This window comes from Aspergillus welwitschiae (genome assembly GCF_003344945.1).
Source record: "Aspergillus welwitschiae strain CBS 139.54b unplaced genomic scaffold BDQ94scaffold_17, whole genome shotgun sequence".
In the NCBI taxonomy this organism is placed as follows: domain Eukaryota; kingdom Fungi; phylum Ascomycota; class Eurotiomycetes; order Eurotiales; family Aspergillaceae; genus Aspergillus; species Aspergillus welwitschiae.
In genome coordinates this window covers 218,685-239,227 of record NW_020798711.1, presented here as the reverse complement: position 1 = coordinate 239,227, position 20,543 = coordinate 218,685, and the positions used below count along the sequence as shown (strand labels likewise).

General features: G+C 47.3%; 6 protein-coding genes across 6 annotated transcripts; 5 read left to right on the top strand and 1 right to left on the bottom strand.

The window, feature by feature from the left end:
• Positions 1-249: 249 nt before the first annotated feature.
• Positions 250-748, top strand: BDQ94DRAFT_170643 (uncharacterized protein; the record flags this gene model as incomplete). Its single annotated transcript, XM_026771545.1, has 5 exons — positions 250-261; positions 324-380; positions 433-448; positions 516-647; positions 714-748. 5 exons carry the CDS (start codon positions 250-252, stop codon positions 746-748), a joined length of 252 nt encoding a protein of 83 aa, XP_026625969.1.
• A 425-nt stretch (positions 749-1,173) lies between these two features.
• BDQ94DRAFT_170642 (uncharacterized protein) lies at positions 1,174-2,127 on the top strand (the record flags this gene model as incomplete). The annotated part of the gene is made up of 1 exon (XM_026771544.1): positions 1,174-2,127. One exon carries the CDS (start codon positions 1,174-1,176, stop codon positions 2,125-2,127), a length of 954 nt encoding a protein of 317 aa, XP_026625968.1.
• Positions 2,128-2,852: 725 nt separating this feature from the next.
• Positions 2,853-4,757, top strand: BDQ94DRAFT_144193 (C1 family peptidase). Its single transcript, XM_026766411.1, has 4 exons — positions 2,853-3,033; positions 3,086-3,174; positions 3,243-4,100; positions 4,157-4,757. The coding sequence occupies exons 1-4, from the start codon at positions 2,904-2,906 to the stop codon at positions 4,589-4,591; spliced, it is 1,512 nt and encodes a 503-aa protein (XP_026625967.1). The 5' UTR covers positions 2,853-2,903; the 3' UTR covers positions 4,592-4,757.
• Positions 4,758-13,139: 8,382 nt separating this feature from the next.
• On the top strand, positions 13,140-13,640 carry BDQ94DRAFT_170640 (uncharacterized protein; the record flags this gene model as incomplete). Its single annotated transcript, XM_026771543.1, has 3 exons — positions 13,140-13,163; positions 13,237-13,365; positions 13,449-13,640. 3 exons carry the CDS (start codon positions 13,140-13,142, stop codon positions 13,638-13,640), a joined length of 345 nt encoding a protein of 114 aa, XP_026625966.1.
• A 3,039-nt stretch (positions 13,641-16,679) lies between these two features.
• On the bottom strand, positions 16,680-17,485 carry BDQ94DRAFT_170639 (uncharacterized protein; the record flags this gene model as incomplete). Its single annotated transcript, XM_026771542.1, has 3 exons — positions 16,680-16,759; positions 16,832-16,977; positions 17,085-17,485. 3 exons carry the CDS (start codon positions 17,483-17,485, stop codon positions 16,680-16,682), a joined length of 627 nt encoding a protein of 208 aa, XP_026625965.1.
• Positions 17,486-18,600: 1,115 nt separating this feature from the next.
• Positions 18,601-20,219, top strand: BDQ94DRAFT_144192 (uncharacterized protein). Its single transcript, XM_026766410.1, has 2 exons — positions 18,601-19,548; positions 19,627-20,219. Exons 1-2 carry the CDS (start codon positions 18,711-18,713, stop codon positions 20,115-20,117), a joined length of 1,329 nt encoding a protein of 442 aa, XP_026625964.1. The 5' UTR covers positions 18,601-18,710; the 3' UTR covers positions 20,118-20,219.
• Positions 20,220-20,543: the final 324 nt, after the last annotated feature.

Genomic DNA, 20,543 nt, shown 5'->3' with positions numbered 1-20,543 from the left:
CGAAGACAACCTCATAACATCGGTGTCACTCACTCGACAGGAAGAATCCGGAAGGGAGTCTTGGTGGTCAACTTAAATCCATGGGTATGAACCAAATAAGCAAGTGGGTCTCCCCTACAGCGAGTGAGTGTCGCGCATCCGAGCAGGAAAAGTGGAGATGAAAAATTCCACGACATCGATCCGGCCCTGCTTAACCCATCCATTCTAGTATCTATTTAGTAGTAATCTGTGACTATCAACATATCCAAAATGTCTGCTTCGGTTAGTATTTGCTCTCCTTAATTGGGATTACTGCAGTCGTGTGGCTCATCCTGATTTCGTAGGAATCCAAGGGAACACAGGGTTTTTACGATGAGCTGAAGGCTCTCTTCCAGCAGGCGGTAAGTTGTAGCTAAAATCACCTGGGTTATTATGCACTAATGCGCAATGCAGGATAAATCCGGCGAAGGTAAATATCACGTTTAGGATGTTCATGACTGGCTTCCTGATACTGATGCTGCATCTATCTGAATTAGGAAAGCTCGCTCTCCCCGAGTTCAAGGCTGCCGTGAAGGGTAGCAGCAGCGGCAGTCAACTGAATGACATGCAGTTGGAGGCCATGTTCAACTTCTATGATGAAGACAAGACTGGATTTGTCTCCTTCGAGAGTACGCGTTGTCCACTTCTTCCTTTTCTCTCTGGTACTTTGTCCGGGCTAATGCAAAGTCGCGTAGGTGTGTGGAAGAAGATGAACAGTATGATGAAATGAGGGCCACGTCTTGGATAGAGGGAAATAGTATGTGAGTTATAAAGATAATCTCAACACGCTGAGGAGTATCCAAGAGGGAGCGAGATTACATGGAACGATCAAGGACTATTTAGTAAAACCTGCGTACTACAAATTATCATGGGCCGAATCGCGGCGAAATAAAAAACCATACTATATATCATGACGACGCTGTATAGGAATATAATTTTTTTCTCCTACTTTTTTGTCATGGAAAATCGTCATAATGCCTTCAAGGCTAATTGAACATAAGCGCTAAGTTGGCATTTTGATGTCACGATGAACATAATTCTATCATTTCTTGGTCAGCCCAGTTTTTGTCTGGTCTCAGCTACAGTCTATGTCACCCAGTACAACTATCCTTACTCTCTTCATCAATCAGGAATTCAACCAACACCATATCGACCATGTCCGCTTCACCATTTGGTCGTTTCGCCGTTTTGCCCTCCGAAATACGCTTGCTCATCTGGGAGGAGCTTGTTAAAGGGGGATACCTTGCGATTCTTCGAACTAGTCAGGCAATTTACCACGATATAGCCGACCGTCTTTACGACACATTTGATATCCATCTTACCACACTTCTAGAAGATCCGTGGATCGAAATTCGCTGCAAACGACTACGCGCCAGCTGGGTGATCGGAAGACAAGATTTTCTCAAATTTAGTGATCTGGCAAGGGTACCATATGACAAGGTGAAACTTGTTGTTCACATATATGCGCCTGATCCTGACGATTGCGGCCAATTCATCTTGCTCTGGGAGAAGATATCAAGACTCACCCGAATGCTGTGCCACGCAGACGACTCAAGAAATTACAACATATATTGGCGTAGGCTGGGTTACGAACCATTACGTCACTGCGAGCCTAGCCCCGAAACTTTCATATCTATGGTGATTCGTCTACGCAAGCATAATGGTGTTGACTGGGTCAATGACGGCCAGGTCACTTCGACCTTCTGCACCGAAGGTCTTGGATACGACTTCAACGAAGTCTTATTGCCATTTTGTCGTCTATCCCGTGTTAGAAGGTTTCGTGTCATTCCGGACACAGAAGAAATGACTGAAGCAGCTGACTGGGGGTTTGTCAACTATGCAAGTGCGTTCATCATGTCAGAAGGGTTTGTCACTTCCAACGACACGTTCTACAGTGATGACCCCGAATACAGGGATATAGCCCGTACTTTCGATAGTATAGCGGGCTTGGTGGGCGGCAGAGACGACTTTATCCTTGCCTTGGAGGCAGTTTATCTGCCTCACATTTCCGGGCGTACTGCAGCACTCATGCGCCGTGAGCATTACACTTTACTTCTTGACATGATGGTCTGGAGGAAGCCAATACCAGAGAAGCACTACACACGATGAGGCACGAATTACGACTTCGCAATTATAGGGTTACCAAAGTGATCGCCGATCCCGGGCTCGAGAATTACGTCCCTTCTGGCTTTCCGAGTGCTATTATTTACCGCTCGATGGAGTCGAATATCTGATTATTGAACATGCAGCGTCGCTCGTACTAGATTAAGGCTGATTTTTAGCTAGGCGTCCGATCTATTCGAGCGCATGAATTTGTGAAGCTATACTAGTATCGTCAATACAGACACAATATGTTGGTTGTTGCTGGATTTATGAACAATAATTTCGTAGCTAGCCACAATAATTGACAACCGTCGTTATGTTGACTGACTGATGTCAAATTATGTTTTCAAGTTTCCAAATAATTTAGATCTGCTTTCCTGCGTAGTAAACTGTCCATCACTTCGCTTCGTTGTGTATAGAGAACAGTCTCACACGACATTGATGCCTTAAAGGTCAGTAGGTGTTGCATGTCGGAATCCAAGCCAGGAATGTGATCATCCTCAATGGTTGCCCCGTCCGAGCGTCAAGCCTTGCTTAGCCGCCAGAGCGGCCAATTATCAGCAATTAGCCGATAATCCCTTGCCCAGCAGGCCAATTAAACAACCATATCTTATCCAGAGCTGTTCGATTCCCCGCTCGCTGGCTCCCCGGGTCCTTCACGCTTATGAATGACCGCTTCCGCCTGCTTGCTTCCTTATCAGTTATCACTTCCCCATTTCCTCGTGGACATCCATCTAAGTTCTTTCCTAATTCCATTCCACCAGAAATCATATCCAGTCACCATGGGTGCCACTTATTCCAAGCCAGATCCCCGTAACTATAATAGCGAGGAAAAGCGCTCGCACCGAGAGTGGGTTGAAGATGCCGATAGTTGCTCTCTGCCGCTCTATACAAAGGAATCAGCCCAGGCTCGTAAGATAGCGCCCGCTTCATTTGTCCATAGGGTACACGCTCACGATCACAGCACCGCCATACCATGTGCGCGAACGTGCGTCCTCGCTCTCCCTCCATCACGTCCAAGACTGGAACGAGACCTTATTGGGCAACGCCAAGGCAAGTATAGCAAGCCGTCCAGCGCTCTCATTCGTAACCACACTAACTCTGTTCACGGATAACAACAGAACCGTCTCGCGATATCCAGCCTTGCCAGCCAGCCCTACACCGAAGTCCTCGCCAACCGCCCCGCTCTCCAATCCGACCTCCACATATTCAATATCAAGGTTCCCATCGAAGGTTCCCCGATCACGAATCAGCGATCCTCCGGCCGATGCTGGCTCTTCGCATCGACCAACGTATACCGCGTGCCGTTGATGAAGGCGTACAACCTAAAGGACTTTGAGCTGAGCCAGGCGTATCTCTTTTACTGGGACAAGCTGGAGAAGGCGAACTGGTTCTTCGAGCAGATCATCACCACAGCTGACGAGGATCTATCCGGTCGTCTGGTGCAGAAGCTTCTTGAAGACCCAGTCAGTGATGGCGGCCAGTGGGATATGGTCGTCAACCTGATCGAGAAGTATGGTCTCGTCCCGCATGATCTATATCCAGATGCATATCATGCGCAGAATAGCTCCAAGATGAATTGGTTGCTCACGGCTAAGCTGCGTGAGCAGGCGCTTGTGCTGAGACGGCTGGTGCGGAATGGTGATGCCGCCGGATTGGCGGATGCTAAGGAGCGGTTCTTGAAAGAAATCCACTCCATGGTTACCCTTCTGTTGGGGCCGCCGCCTAGTCCCGATGAGCAGTTTGTGTGGCAGTACTATGATGCAGAAGGGAAGTCTAAAGAAATTAGACTCACACCACGCGAATTTGGACGTCAGGCAACGAGTCTGGGTGCTGTGAGGAAGGGCAGCGTCGCTCCTGCGCGCCTGTTCAGCTTAGTTAATGATCCGCGCAATGAATATAACCGGTTGTTGACTGTGGAGAGGTTGGGAAATGTGCTGGAAGGACGACCACTCACGTATGTCAATGTGGAGATGAAGGTATGTCAACATAGTATCTTTGATATTTCCCTTTCATTAACGCATGCCTATCACAGATCCTCAAAAAAGCCGTCATCTCAATGCTCAAAGCCGGTCACCCCGTGTTCTTCGGCTGTGATGTAGGTAAATTCAGCAATAGTACGCTGGGAATCATGGATCTCGATATCATGGACCTTACACTCGGATTCAACATTTCGCTGGGAATGAGCAAGGCCCAGAGATTGGTGAGCGGAGAGTCAGCAATGACCCACGCTATGGTTATTACAGGTGTGCATATTGAAGACGGGAAGCCTGTGCGCTGGCGGGTCGAGAATTCGTGGGGCGAAGCTGCAGGTGATAAGGGCTGGTTTGTGATGACAGATCGCTGGATGGATGAATACACACTTCAGGCTGTGGTGGATTCGGACTTCGTTTCGAGTGAAGTGCGCGCAATTCTGGATCAAAGTCCGAAGGTCTTGCCCAGGTGGGATCCGATGGGTGTGTTGGCTTGATCTTCCTATTCCTAATTTATTTGGCGTTGCTCAATGACAAATTATCATTTTAAATCTATGACCTTTTTTTTTTCCTTTTCCCGTGATGCTTTTATGTTTTGGGAGACGTGAATGAGGGCATGTAAGTGACGCGAGTAGGGGATAAAATTCAAATATTCTTACAGGCTAAACATAGCGCCTAACAAATAATATTAAAATATTCACGCGGTACGGGAGAAATAGCCTAAACCGCTTAGCGTTGGATGTAGACTCCAGTGAATTCTCGTTCAGTGAGATATACTCTATCCTAATAGGTTCAAGGTACCTGGGTGCCATACAGTCTATCTATAGCACTCCTACTCCACTAGACTCCGTGAAGATGATATCGAGTGGAGCACCTACGCGTCCTGTGTCGCCTTCACGTAGAATTAATCAATGGGCATCGAATTTGTAATTATGTCAAAGGCGAAGTACGTAAGTGAATCTAACATTCAGACTGATTTTTTTTGGCTATATAATCCGGCAAGTTCCCAAGAAATTTCTCGGGACATCCCACTCTGTACACATTCTTGAAGAGACAGCCATGTCTCTATTACCGAATATACGAACGGGATTTTCCGACATTCTCCTCCAAACTCACAGCAAGCGCAATATCCCAGATTGGTCCAAAAATCTATAAAGGCCGCCGCCATTCTTTCCTCTGCTGCTTCTCTTCTATTCTCTCCAGAGCAAGACAGAGCAATAGTATATAATCAAGTCATGAACAACCTCCCCATGCCATTGTCGGCCATTCCCAGGTCGACAATGCCGAGGAACCAGATGTTGCAAGCCTAGACTCGACGACGCACATCTCTCTTCCTTGATTGCCGAAGACACTCCCCAAGCCTTTTGTCCCATCGAACAGGAGACAGATATTGAAACGGGCACATTGTCACAAATGATGCGAACCTGTCTCCTTTTTCACAAGGAGGGCGTGGTATGGTCCCAATGGGAAGAATGCAATATAGTCACCATGTTGCTTGGGCTTCCTGCTGGTTGGTTACTCTGCGAATGCGTTCTCTGCTCCCCCACTAATGTTTGGGCATTATCTCAAGTGTTGTTCATGGCACCTTTTATTGAGAACCTCAGCCGTGCAGAAGAAGATACAACGCGGTTCTGCTTTCTCACGTTGTATCAATCTCAGAGTGACGCGTTGCCTTTCAACTACCATCCTGACGGGAAGTCACAAAGTGACCTTCTAGTGTCTCTGTTGGGGGCCACCACTTCGGCAAATCGATCGTTGTCCTAACGCCCCGAGTACGACGCGCGATACAAAGAGTGATTTGGCTTTGCGCGTTCTGTGAACTATACAACGCTATACTATGTCGTCAGGCACCTGTTCCTACTCCGAGACGTCACAGAATGCCTCTGAAGACATACCGTTTGGTATATAAGATCTTTACCAGCAGGGCTTCACGGCTATACTGACTTTGAATTCGGCCCTCCTATACCGTACACCCTGACATGTCGATCGAGCCTCGTGGTACGTCTTGACACTATCTCGTTGCGCTTTGTCCTTGACGACCACACGGGTTGCTCGGGTGGTCTCTGAAACCACCCGGGTTATGATGCATGGTCGCCAAAACGCACAAATTCTCCATAAAGATATAAAGGATTTTGCCTCGGGCTAGTCCTCGCATCGGGACTTGTCCTTCGGCACCCACTAAGAGACCACCCAGATTATGATTCCTGGTCACCAAAACGCACAATTGTCGAAAATGTATAAAGGGTATGCCTCGGGCAAATCCTCGCACTGGGAAACGTTCTTCGGCTCCCTCCAACATGCTCCCTTCGCGGGGCACTGAAGGCTCGACAGCGCGCTCCGAGCCCAAAGATAATGGTTGACGGTACATACCCGCAAGCCAGGGTTTACCAATGAAGACACTTGATATTCGTGACAGGGTTTCTCACTGGTTTATTCGAGTTAGTGTGATGCTCACAAATCACATATTCCTCGTCCCACACGCAGGTCAATGGTGAACCAAACGAGACCCAAGTCAGGTCCGTCAACATGTCGTTCAAGGACGGAAAAACTCGAAAGATCTGCGGGTCTTCCAGAATGATGGAAAGATTCAGTCTATCCACTCACGTCGCTTCCGCTGATATCTGCCGATCCGCGAGGAGAATAATACAGAGCGCGCTCTACTGCAAAGCTTGCCCCTAGAAGCTGAAAAGGACAGCAGTCTGTGCCTATTGCAATACACTAGCATATAAAATATGCACAGGAAGATAGACGGGCTATGGGAAGAGTGATACAGCTCATCTATGACCTTCCTTACTCAGGGAGTCTCTTTTGCTGTGTCTACTGTTAGAATCATTGGTACATGCACTTGAGGGAGTTAAGATTTTCCTCATTCCAGTCAGCGCTCGTCTGATCCTTTCATTGCGTTGTTTCGGATATGGGGACTGAAGTCATTGCATTCAAATCCAGAAATTACCTGTGCATGTCATGCGGCAGTATCCAAAGTGCTCATCAAGACTAGCGATTTCTTTGCTTATACTCTTCCCTCTCAGCCTTTTTCGCCACCTATTACTTGGCCCAGTCTGAGTCCTCGAGCAATCATTCTTCTTTACCTCTATGCAAACAACACTCCACAGCATATAGCCACAACTGCAATTACTGAAGCCTTTTACATAGGGCAACGCTACGAAAAATGCCTTGCAGATACTTGGTTCAACACAGCATACCATGATTGCATTCATCAATGCTTATGGTAGTGTGTCCCTGGCACGACACGCGTATGACCCGGCTTCCTGAGTCATGGTGCGAACTATGCAATCACCTCCCAATCTGTGGCATTATTCAATCTATACAGCTTCTAAGCTTTGTTTAATCAGCTACGCATGACCATGAATGAGGCAATTTCATGCAGTCGGAATTGTGGCGTAGCCACGAATACTGGTTTGATACGAAGACAAGATCATTGGGGGTTTCTTAACATTACTTCAATCGAGTCACCCCTATGACGCTGTCTGTCTTGTGGATTCCTTTGAGCCAGTTCCCGACATATAGTTGTCTCAATAGCGTTGCAGCCCGAACGGTTACTCTGGGTGAATATATTCAAAACAGTCCTGATGATGCCGCTTTCTTTGGCCGTATATAAGATCCACAACCGGATTCATTCTTGCTCTTGGGCTTTCGTGCATGATCGGTCGACAAATACCCATGCCTATCCCTATAACATGGATACTGATGAGCTGGGTGACGTTGGCGGTTGCGCACTGACTCTCTTTGGATGTTGTTCCTTCCCAACAATGAATCATTGCTTGCCCCTTGACAATGACGGATATTGCTTCTTGTTGGCAGTCAAAGACAAGGTGGAATACCATGGTATGGCTCAAAATGCCTATGTCTTTCGCTTTGGACTCCATTCTCTTCTTCACGATCCAATCAGCAAGCCTTGTTAGGTTCTTCCTTAGGCTGCGAGTTCCAACAGGGGTTCATTTCACCAGCTCCTCAGTCCATGGAAAGATGCACTGGACCAATCAAGCAGACATGCTATAGATCCTCCTGCGCTTTCAACACTTTCTATGAATAGCCGATGAAAAGTGGACGCGCTCCCACAATTTATGGGCTTCGGGCAAACCGCTTATCAGGCGGTTACCCGTAAGTCAGAACATCAACACTACGTCCCATCGCCGGACATCGTCAACTAACTCCAATACAAGGAAGACCATCCAGTACCCTCATTGCTGTGTCTGCCGGTTTATGCCCTCTGATTGTACAGGGCTGCTCATCATTCATGATACACAGCGGGGAATGAACCTACTAGTGCCCAATCAACCATTTCACCACAAGCTCAACCAAAACATTCTTGGAGAATGCATAACTGCTCCTTGGATAAACAGAAGGACAATGTGAAGGTTGCACCTGCAGATTCACAGAGCAACAAGAAGCAGAATGGCGACAAGGGAACTGCCGACCGCCGTTAATCGGTGTTGTCGATATACTAGTAACATGGCTTTTGAGTTTAATGGTCGTCTACTCAACCATCCTATTCATCAAGCTAGGGAGATACACCCTGGCGACCTTGGGCAGCTAACATGCTCATCCAGACACTGAGATATCTAGCTAGAAATGGACCGCACAAATCAAGGCGTATAAATGTTCTGGAAGTGAGTCGGACGAGACATCTAAGCCTCCCCGGGTTCCGCATGAGAGCTTTTCGTCAGTGGTGCTTCAGGGTACCGAATCCAACCCTGAAGAACTTCGTTCCCTTCTGCTTCTTTATTCGTGCGGAATATACCCTTATTCGGGTTAACCTTCGAGCCTAAAGACTAGTCTGTGGCAGAGGGCACAGACATAACAGACGTATCTCCGGAGCGTCTGTAGAAAGGTCTTTTACCACCGGAAGATCAAGTACCCCAAAGTCACGGGTCTCTACTGGAAGCTGATGCTGAACAAGATGCGGACAGGAGAGCCATGGATGGAACACCACGACTTTCCAAGGTGTCACACAATGTAAGTCGCAGAACATCTGTTCTGGCACTATCCCATAACAAAAGCGTTGGCGGCAGATCACGGGTCTGCTGCTCAATCTTCCCACAACGTGGACTGACCTGCTGCTGAGGGTTGCATGGACAGATTCTCGGTTCTTTTCACGGGAGGCGGATCAGGAACGGTGGTGACTACTGTTCGGCGAAGCACTGTGGTCGTTGTAGCTTTACCAGTGCGCCGTCTCGTAATTCCACGCAATACAGGAACAAAACGCAAGACGAAACTGTGGCTTGATGTATGGTTTACCAAGAAATGGTGGACAGCTATCATGTCCATTCATCTCATATTAATGAAAATCTCCCCTGGTTTGGTCCCAAGTATCTATGATGAATCGTTCATCAGCAATGAGACACTTTCCTATCACCAAGCAGAATTGGTACTGGGTGCTGGCGTGACAGCCAGTACAAACATATTCTCTTATCTTCCTCCTGTCCATTCTGGTATTAAGGAGATATTGCCGACACCCAGGGCCTTAGTATATCACCAAGCTCGAATGGCTCTGGGTGTCGGGAAAACAGCCAAGGAAAGATCTATCTGGGCACCACGATCTTCCAGTTCTACAAAAGCTAAACGGCAACGCCTGATGTCATCCGTTATATAAAGTGTGGATGACTTCGCCTATCAGGTTTTCCAACCGTCTCTCACATCCATGTCTACAACGAATCGTTTGAACCTACATTTTCAGACTCAACATGCTCTCTCAGTTAGAGCAGATGCTTGTCGAATCGAATTTGAAAATTCGTCTGCAAGACCTTTTCACAACGGCCAACCCACATGTTGAATCTTACTGATGTGCGGGTATCTCAAAATACAACCATATTATTGCTCAGGCCAAATCCGAGGTTTTATTCTGAAAGAGGACGTCTTTGGAATATTGCAATGCCCTAGGAAGGTTATCTCACCAAAAAGCCACTTCGCTCGAGGCTTTCTCGCGACAACTCATCCAGCATTGGTTCAACAATCGCGAGAAAACCTTCATATATATAATTCAATAAGACGCGTGCAATATCTCCGACGCTAAGAGTACTTCAGACAATTTCTGGGCCATGAATTGACTGTATACCAGTCTGATTACGCTTTTGATCCGGAGTCCGATGATGACTCCGATATCAATGAGACTGGAAGAATCACACGGGCATATCGGCCTGTGTCAAGGTCCATACCACAGGAAACTTGACTATCTCAAACTCAACGACCGCTACTGAGAACTGCTGCTGAGCGAGATCCAAACAGGAGAGATATGAATGAAACCCGGTGAGGACTCAAGGCGTCATGCTTTGCGAGGCGCTAGTATTTCTTCTGGCACTGTCCGATCGTGGCAGAAGTATGGGAACCCATTGGTATATGGCTGCAGATAACCGGATCAAACGCCGGATTTCTTTACAGTGTGGACCGAATTGTTGCGAGGAATGAAATGTACAGAATTGAATTTCCATCACGACAGGCAGACAGGATACGGTGTTCGAACACTCGGTAGCCGTCGACTCGCAAGGGCGCGGCCAAGGAAGGAACAAAACCGAAGACTCCAATGATAGAATCAACTGATGGGATCTCTCATCCCTCGAGCGAGTTGTTCCTGGAGCTCTAGAGAAGCGCAATCTGTGTCTTTACCTGGAGAAACCAACGCACAACCAGGGACGGTTGCTAGGACCGCCTGAGTGGTGGTGTGACCACGTTCGTGATCATTGATCTATGATCTTCAATGTACTTAGTCGCTGGATTGCGGGTGTGAAGGATATCAAGCCCCTGCAACAGAAACTCCATAGCTTCCCATTCCCTATGGTCCTGGGAATCCATGAACACAATCATATTCAATCGACATTCGCCATCACCTCTCAGTCACTGTCCCCATTTCACTAATGCCGACTGCTTCACCTGACTCTTACCGCTCGAATATAAAACCTTCGCTCGTCTTCCAGTACACCATCGGAATCAGAAAAGCTTTTCCTCTCTCCTACTCCGTCCACTTTGAAAGCGTCCTTCAACGGGGGAATAAACCGAAACTGGGTATTCTGGCGTGCCTAAAGCACATCTCTCTAGCAAAGGGCTCAGCATCTTGGCAGAGGGGGCTGTTTTCTTGATTCGAAAAATTTCTATCTCCGGATCCTCTTCGTGAAAGAAGCTCTGGGTGAAGAACACGTGTGATCGATCTTGGTTTCGCATACCCAGAGATTTGGATATTTTCTTCTATCGTGTCCCCTAAATTCTCACCCCATCTCATATATACCCAACGGTAACCCCCCCATTCTCAGACAAACTCATCTAGTGACTCATCTGTTTTTAGATAGAACTTCCCATTGCTCTCATTTTCGTTAACCATAAAGCCAGCAATGATGATGCAGCTACTTCAACCCTCAAGATAGAGACCAGTTCCTAGAGGAAATCACCCTCCCAGATGCCCTCTCGTCGTGATAGCTGCCGGGATGCACTCTGGCATGAAAAGGGATATGCTCAGTCAGGCACCATGAACCATTTCAGTAGTGTGATGATGATATTCCTTCACTGACTGACTGTTTCCATCGCTATTGTCTCCCAGGTGATCATCAGCCTTGCCATTTTTCTCAATTATCGGAGTGCCAGTGATGAAGAAGATCTTGCAGACACCAGCGATTGGCGGTTCAAACGTGTACATTTGGCAATAGTGGGGCAAAGTGGCCCTCAGGTATGATTAACCGTCTGGCATCTCCTTCTTTTTCTCCCATCTTCTTTTTCACCCTATCCATGATATGAGGGTTGGTTATGGCTAAATAACCGGTTTTTCGATATCAACCAGTGCGACTGAGGCACGGCTCCACGTTCTTTGTACATACCAGAACGCCTTTGAGAATACCAAGGCTATCGATGACTCATGCCTTATAGCCTGTATAATGGCTTCATCATCTATCAACAGAAGTTCTCTAAGCCATTGAAGTCATGTGTCAAGGGCACGATGACCAACAGAGAGATTTCAAAACTGTTCCCTTTACAAGACGATTTCTGCTATTCCGCCTTTTCAACAAGCACTACATTGGTTCCCAACAGCGGGGCCGAAGAGCTAATCCAGATATATTACATGAGCCGTTCACCAATAGATGGTTTCACCCGACACCTTTGATAAACAGATGCAGAAAGACTGCATCAGGGCCTTGAAGCTCCGGATCATGATTTCTGTAACTTCATACTACTTCACGCCTATCTTCTTTTCCACATCGTTTCGAAATCGCTATACAGCATTCGCTTGGGTTTCTCTTGCTGGGTCATATATCCCAAGCCGAAATTTCTTCTGTCAGAGTACCTTCCACGTGCGACCTTCTATGGAGTGAAGAAAAGTTGCACCTTGTACCACCTAACCTTGGGTCAATCAGCTCAATATCACTGCTCCTACGCTACCCTTTCTTCTGATGTGAAGGAAAGCATTCCCGACATTGCGCAGTCTGTGCTATATTGAAGAGAGAGACACGCTCTTCCCACTCTACATACCACTTCTGAAACCTAAACTAGCTTTTACAATTGACCTCATGAAATTCATTTAGCTCAGTCATACGCCCACTTCAATATGACATCCGATGCTATTCTGCAATTCAGGACACCGACTTGTCGCTCTACGAGTTCTAAGAGCTTGTCGACATGTGAAACACTTTCGATGTTGGTTACAAAGACCGCGCTCCCTTTCACGACGAGTTCGTGGGTGATCTTCGAAACAAATATACTTTGCAAAGTTCCTTGCTGTCGTTGCTGCCAGCCGGCTTATGGCCACATTTCTTGCAACAGATGGGCACTGGAGGAACTCTCGATATCTAGAATAAAAGACTACCCTCTATTCCACAGCAAGCCGCCGCAGGAAGCTCGCCTTCGGTTTTACCACGCCAATTCTCTTCCGACCGTTGTGTGGTACCATTCACGAAGCTATTTTGTCGCCATCCGTCCTCCATGAGATCAATGTCTGGTGCAAAGGGATGTCTGGGTGGTCCGAGGTATGCGACCTACGACTCAGACTCTATGCCCGGATAACCAATATGCTGGAGTCATCTCCAGAGCAAACATTTCCCTAGCATGTCTACTGACCAAGATAATTGGGTATCCGAATTGTCCCAAAGGTCGGAATTGAGATATTCTGATCCAAGCCTCGTACTTCGCGAGGGCACCAAAGTATCGCTCAGGCCCATCTACCGCGCTGTCGGCGGGCGAGCTGCACGAGACCGGGGCCAAGCTCGACCCGCACGGACTGGTGGCGCCGACGTCCCCGGAGGGCCAGCAGCGGGGAGGATCCATCCGCCGCGTATGTGGGAAAAAGCGTGCAGCCCCCACTCCACCCCGGCAGGCGAACCACGGACCAAGACAAGCTGGTGGAGATTTTGACAGATCAAGCACATCTGCGAAGGGAAGCAAGAACACGTTCTCTACGGCATGGATTACGTACAGATCAGAGAATACATGTCGCCGATTTGCGGGCTTATCGAGCCCCCCGGCGCCTCCAAAACGAGCACCACAATCACCACGATCGATTCTGTCATGACAATCCGTGCAGCTCATACGAGCTTTGCATGCAATTGACCATCCCTCTCATGGTCAGCTTGATTTCAAGCATCTACAAGAGAACTTCTTTTATGTTGTCTGCTACCACATCCGGGCGTTGGCTTCAAGTATTTGACGCACAGAGGCAACCTCAATCTCATCCTGGGGTGCGGCAGCGTCGAGATCGCCACACATCCTTCGTCTTTGTCTTGTACTCGATCACAGGGAGAAGCAGTATCTAAAGGCGAGAAAGAAATGAAATACCCTAACTACTTATCCTTTGGGTGTGCCGATTGAGATGCAGTCAGTCAAGTCAAGATGTTGAAGCGGTAACGAATTGCATCTGAGCCTTCGTTCTCATTACATCTCTCGATTCTCATAGAACGGCTTCTACGCAATACACTATCCGTCCATCGTGCCTTTCAGATTACATGAGAAGGGTCTGGGACATTGTCTCCCGTACGATCAAATCCTCTCAATGCCAAGGTCTGCGCACTGCTGTCTTTAGATTCGGGGCATGTTGCCGCTCAGAAGCATTGTGAGCAATGCGGCTGCATCGCTGTGAAAGAAACTCCAGGCGTTAAGTAATCTGTTCCAGGTCCGCTCCAGACAGATTACTCAGTCAACGGGCGGCGATGACACAACCCGAAAGGTTGCATTTGAGCGACACTTGGGAGTGCCACCTTCCTCAAGGCATGATCATTGAACGAGCTTCATGCCATGATAAGAGCCATGTACCATGAAGCACAAAGGCATGGGGAAACCGTTGCCTCCCTGAATGAATGGGCCGAGAGCATTGATCCGAGAACATATCGGAAGATGATACCTTGGCACCAGGATCTCATCAACGCATGTGGGAGATATAAAATATATCTTGATATAATAAACCCGACTCATGAAGCGTACATTGAGTATGAGCGCCAGGTCGACAGATAAAGGCTCGCTGACACCCCCGAAACTCACATGAGACGTCTTCAGCGGCTTGATTAACGTGCTAAGACCATTAAATGGACTGCACAAGATCATCAGAGAGGTTACCTTGAGGCACAGCATCATGAATATATCATAGCAATTCTTGAAGCATGGTCTCAGATAGCTAGTTTGATCACAAATCACAACCTAGCTCAATGGCTCCAAGATCTTGTCGATGACCAATATGCCTGCAAGCTTCAATCCTTCGCTTACATCTAAGGCAGAGTCCAACGAAGAGGAACAAGTTCTCCGACCCTTAAAGTACTTACACGGTATTATCCAGACAATGTATCATAAGGTACAGAACTATCAGGAGACCTCTGTCTTTCTTGAATCATGGGATCTTACGATTGATCCGAGCACATAGTAAAAGCTAGTGCCTTGGCCCAAGGCTTCATCGAAGCCTGGGAAGAATATAAATTAGTTGTTGAGTTAGACATTTCGGAAACACACAAATGCCAGCAACTGCTGGAAAGCTAGAGCGAAGTCTGGCTGGAACTTCTGCGACATCTTTATGTCCACTTTGTCAAGCCAGTGTATAAGGCGAACCTAGGATGCGTCCGCGAGGCGGATCGAGAAAGGGATTAGAGATACATGCGAGACACGGATGAAACGTCTGCAGCATTGCCTCGATTGAGGTGAAGTTGCAGCGATGTGCGCAGAATGCTGCAGTCAAGAAATCAAGTGGGGAAGCTATGATCATACATAATACGGGATGTGTAAAGAGATTATGAGATAGCCTGCCCCTCTGCCTTTGGGGTGATCTAATCAGACTTCTATGGATACAATCCCATGGATATCATTGTGCTTCTATATGGCCCGTGCGGTCGTGGTGCTATATTGAGCAACATGGCCAGTTCGTGTAGCTGCCAATCCGCAAGCCTACGATGTCTGGCGTGGTATATGAATGGAAAGGAGCAAGCAAATGATAGAACGATTGATACGAGATCTCTCATGAAGATGAGGTCTTGTCAAGGAGCCCACCAATGCCCGAGATGAGTGAACATACGAGAATGAACGGGGTGAATATATCCAGCCCCCCGTTCCCCCAGAAAAAGGAAATAACAAAATTTCTTCCATAAATCTAACTTCGTCTATTCTTCATCCAGAGACTGACTCTAGAGGTAATACTGGCTGTTTTTATTCTTTGATTATTCGCTCCTTAATGACTTCTCGGTCGTCAATACAGTACCCCTACACGAATTACCTACCATACGGGTATCATACGCACGCTCTTCCAAGAAGCTCACCCAGTCTGTCCAAGCAGGAAGCGGATAGAGGCGAAGGCAGCATATCGTGGCTCATAAGCAACGGGCTTGTCAGTTGCAACATTGAGCTACATCCATATCTTCTACGCTTCCCTGCAATTCTATATGCCGACGTACATGAGGATTCGTGTTGCTTCACGTATTGGTGTCTGCGATGTTAAACCATAGAACTCATAGCCCTACTCTTGCTTCGGGGGTTGAAAAAAACCATATATTTATGGTCTCTTCTAGGTGGTTTGAATAGGTCGAAGAACGCGAATGGAGTTGGCTCGGATATTTCGGTATCCATCTCTTTGGACGGTTCCGATCCAGTGACGTGTGCATCTTGGAGAGAGTCAGTGGGAGTTCTCCCAGATAATCTGGAATATCAGCATCACGCATTGTGGTCACTGCATGAAGGGTGTGTATATCACCACAGATTACCTTGCTCATTTTCCCCTCAGTGCTTCCTGGCCATATGTATTTATCCATTACGAAGTTGCACGCTATATCTCAAAGACTACACCCTGTGAGCTCTCCAGTAGAGGACATTGGAGAACGAGCATCTATGAGCCTGAATTGGCACAGTTTTATCCAGATTTATAGAGCATACAAAGCATTGGAGACAGTCTAGTAGAACCAAAATCGGATAAACATAACTAGATCACAAAATGCGATAGAATGACGACTAACCAACAACTTAAACCAGAATAAAGTACAAAACAAAGCACTGGACAGGAAGAAAATTACAGTAACTCAACAAGAAATGACGAAACCGACTAGTCAGGCAGAGCAAGTCAAGGTTAGGCCGAAGTACAGGCATATATATCCTTGAATATATAATGTGAGTAGAGGGCAATTAGTCTGAGCCATCACTGAACGTGTCACTGGTCAAAACAGAACTATGAGGCTTCCCAGCGGCCAAGGCCCGCCAGTACGCTATTCAGACAGATATATTAGTCACGGCAACGCCCTCGGCTGACCTACGATGAAAGAGAAATGCATGCTCACCGCGATAGTTCTGGCCTGCTTTACGCACTGCTTCTCTGGCACTGGCCGAATTGTCGCTTGCCTGCTTGATATGGCTTTGGATAGACCGTTTATCGTCGTACGCATTTCGGTAGTTAACGAGAACATAGATCCGTGCCTCAGCTGCGCTGTACATGCAAGGGAGTATTAGTCAAAACCAAACCCACACTCAAAGGCTGAGTCTCGAAGGTGATGAGAAGAATGATGGGTCCTGTGGTCAGATGACATTTCGTACCTCAACGCAGCTTGACCCCATTCAAGGGCCAGTTCAAGACGTTTCATCCTAACCTCGGCTGAGTTCCTCACCTTCGTTGGCTGGGATGTACGGTTCTCGTATTCCTTGAAAGCCAGCAGTCGTGGATTGATCAAATCGACAAGATGCTTGTATCTCTCGTAGGCCTCAAGAAGCTCCCTGGGCCAAGGGACTTGTTTGCGATACGTGTTTGGATCGATTGTTTCGGCCCATGTTTTGAGAGAAGCGACAGTACTTTCATGGTTGCGTACTTCATATAGCATCTTTCGGATAAGATCATGCAGGTTGTTCAATGGCCTGAGGACTATGTTCTCTGGATCAGATTCCTCGGCTGCTGTAAGTGAAACATTCGAGTGAATTCGGCGAGGAGCTTTTTTCGGCATTTTTGTTGATTGGCAACGGCTAGTAACCGATATATATATACGAGGGCAAGTGAATAAAAGCTTCGAATAGAAAGTTGTAAGGGGATGGACTATAGTAGACTTGAGAAAGTATGAAATGTGACAGGTGTGAAGAAGTATGTGTATGTAACCAATGGGATCAAATGCTTGAACTATTAGAAAGAATGCAAGTTAAGTGAGAGTTGCTGGATTAAAGGTTGCTACACTCTTGACCACTTGGTCATACTTATATGGCAATCCCATGAGAGCAACGGAACGGGTAAAAGCCAGCTCATGTCCAGCCAAGCAGCAAGAACGAAGGATGCGCGCTAAGTCAAACACCGGGCACCCCGGTGATTGAAGTCCTGGTATCACTGAATGGTCGAGACCCAAAGATGAAGCCTTATTTTTGGTACGCGCGCTTAGGAGCATTACGCGGCATACCATCAGTGGTATGTATCATTTTAGATATCATATCTGTAGCCATTCATGCATCCCCTGCGGCGGCGCATACTAGCTGTCACTAGGCATATGAGCAACAACGATTGGACTATAGCCCATCACGGTCTGGCGCTGCCTATATTCTCAACAGATAGTGTCTTTGGCAAATTATCCATTGCTTCCGGAGGCAGTCTACTTTGCGCACATTACGCTAGCGTGCTTCATGGCGCTAAGGGTGAATTGATTCTCGCGAAATTGAATATCTTCCCAGCAGGAGTCATTGGCTAACAATGACTTCTTGACAATCGCAGTGTAGCGTGTAGCCGCCCATGCGTACTATCATGGCGATCTCTGTGATCTGCGCATGTGGATAAATATACTATAGGATGACAGTAGTTGTTTTTCCGGATAGAACGCACACTCTATTATTAACTGATAGGTCATAAATTCACAGGGAGCGTTATAATTAGACCCCTTTTTTTTGTTTTCCTTTTCAATTAGCGGAACTTCTGTTTTAGTTCTTAGCGATTTCAGCCCCCTCATTGTCTTTGGAGCTGTTCCTGGCGCTTAAAGAAACCAGGCAAAGTGCCCCGCATCCGCAGTTAAAGATGCCGCTTATGTCATCACTATAAGCGCCGGGGAAGAATCAGGCTGCTTGTCAGGGACTCGAGGATCCCCTCGCCTTCGAGGAACTTCCCAGAGTATTACACTAGATATTAGAATTCACTTCTGCTTCTCAAGGCTCTCTTTAGCTATCTAAGGTTCTTCTCCTATCTTCAGTCCCCTCATGGGTTCATTCTTCGCCGATCAAATGCTTGAAAGTTCAATGACGGATGATCTGGTCCGTTCGAACTCACGCTTACATCTTGAATCCCTCCCACCAGAGATTAGAGTTCAAATTCTCCTTTTACTAGACGTTGAAGGACTTAAGTCTCTAGTTCAAGCATCACCCGTTTATCATGAGCAGTATCTTCAGGATCGCAAGCGCCTTCTCCTCGCCTGTCTAGCGACCACACTGGGCAGCATTTTCTTCGAAGCCTGTGTTGTACAGGAGACTAGCTCAGTGGGCTTCTCGCAGACACGCAACCACGACAGAATCTATGAATTCTTCAAGTCTCTCACGAAGCGACGCTCTTTGACCCGTCACTCGGATTTAACGGCAGGACTCACATTAGATGATGCCATAGATATGGTAACCTTTTATCGCTCGGTCTTGAAACCTCTCGCATGGAGCTATTCTGCTTGGGCATTACGCAATTTAGCCAAAGAGCCGGAAGCAGCACATAATAATATCGACAATCCCCTGAGTGAGTCGGAAGAACACAGGATAATCCGCGCTCTGTATCGCTTTCAGCTGTGCGGCAACGTATTCGGCGTGGGACCTAACAAGGACATGCTCGATCTTTTCGAGATACAATTCCAACTCAGTGATATGGAGATTTTAATGCTACTTGAAGACTTATATGAGCCCTGGGAGTTGGAGGAGATTAATTGCGTCAATGTCTTTGCGGAAACAAAATGTCGCGAAATCCATGATGCTGTGACCTGGGATTTCAGTGAAAAAAATCCAAGATTTGATGACCAGGAAAGACCGCCCACTCCGGACGGAGCAGTGGATATACCGCGTCAGTAAGCCTCTGCAAATGCAAATTTTACGTTTCTGCTGTAGGAATTTTGCTAACTGGCAGGGAACCCGCAAATAGAGCACAGCAAAGCTTATTTAATCGGGACTATTACACAAGGTCTCGAGCTTCTGCAGACTATTTTCTTCAAGGTTCAGGAGCACTCGGATTTAGTCAACATAATGGAGCGAACCTTGGTTCTTTGGGTCGAGGAATTTCTGGGAGCAGATGTCTTCGGCGCGTTCAGCGACATGGCACAACGTGAACGCCGCGCTAGAGCACCTTCCGAGCGAGATAAGAAAGAGGAGCGAAGAGAGCCATTGCCTTTCCGGGGTGACCCGTTAGACGACTCGGACGGAGCGTACCCGCCATTAGCATGGACGCTTTTGTGGAAAGGAACATACAGCAATATGTTAGGAAGCTATATACCCAATGACTTCCACATGTGGGGGTATGTCATGTGGGACGCGGCCCGGTTGGAGCGCACTGGTGCAAAGGAAGTATTGGTAAGGGAATGGAACTTAATGTGGGGTGAGGATGAGGATGCGAGAGATGAGAGAGAATTCTTCTGAGTGGATACGAGGCTGTGTTTCTGCGTGTGTATAGTTCTCCAATTTTGAGTTTCCAGGTTAGGATGGGGATTAGCAATAGAGCAGAATTTAACCATATACTAGTAAGCGCACGGTTACGATTCCGATCCATGTGTGATGAGGAGGCCGAGCAACAACTCTTTCTATACTCCTGGGCCAACCAATAGTCTGTCTACCTAGCTCATTGTAATACCACTATTCAGCCTAATGACACTGTGTGCTGCTTGGATAAGACGAATAGAGAAATGCAGGATCTGGATGCCGACCGACGGTATGCGGGTAATTAGCGACCATCAGGCAAGCTGATTTTTGATTGGGGTGACGCAACAGGTGGATGTAGCGACAATAAAAGCACAGGAAAATCACGAATGTATACTCAATGCTCACTAATTACGCTGATTACAGCCA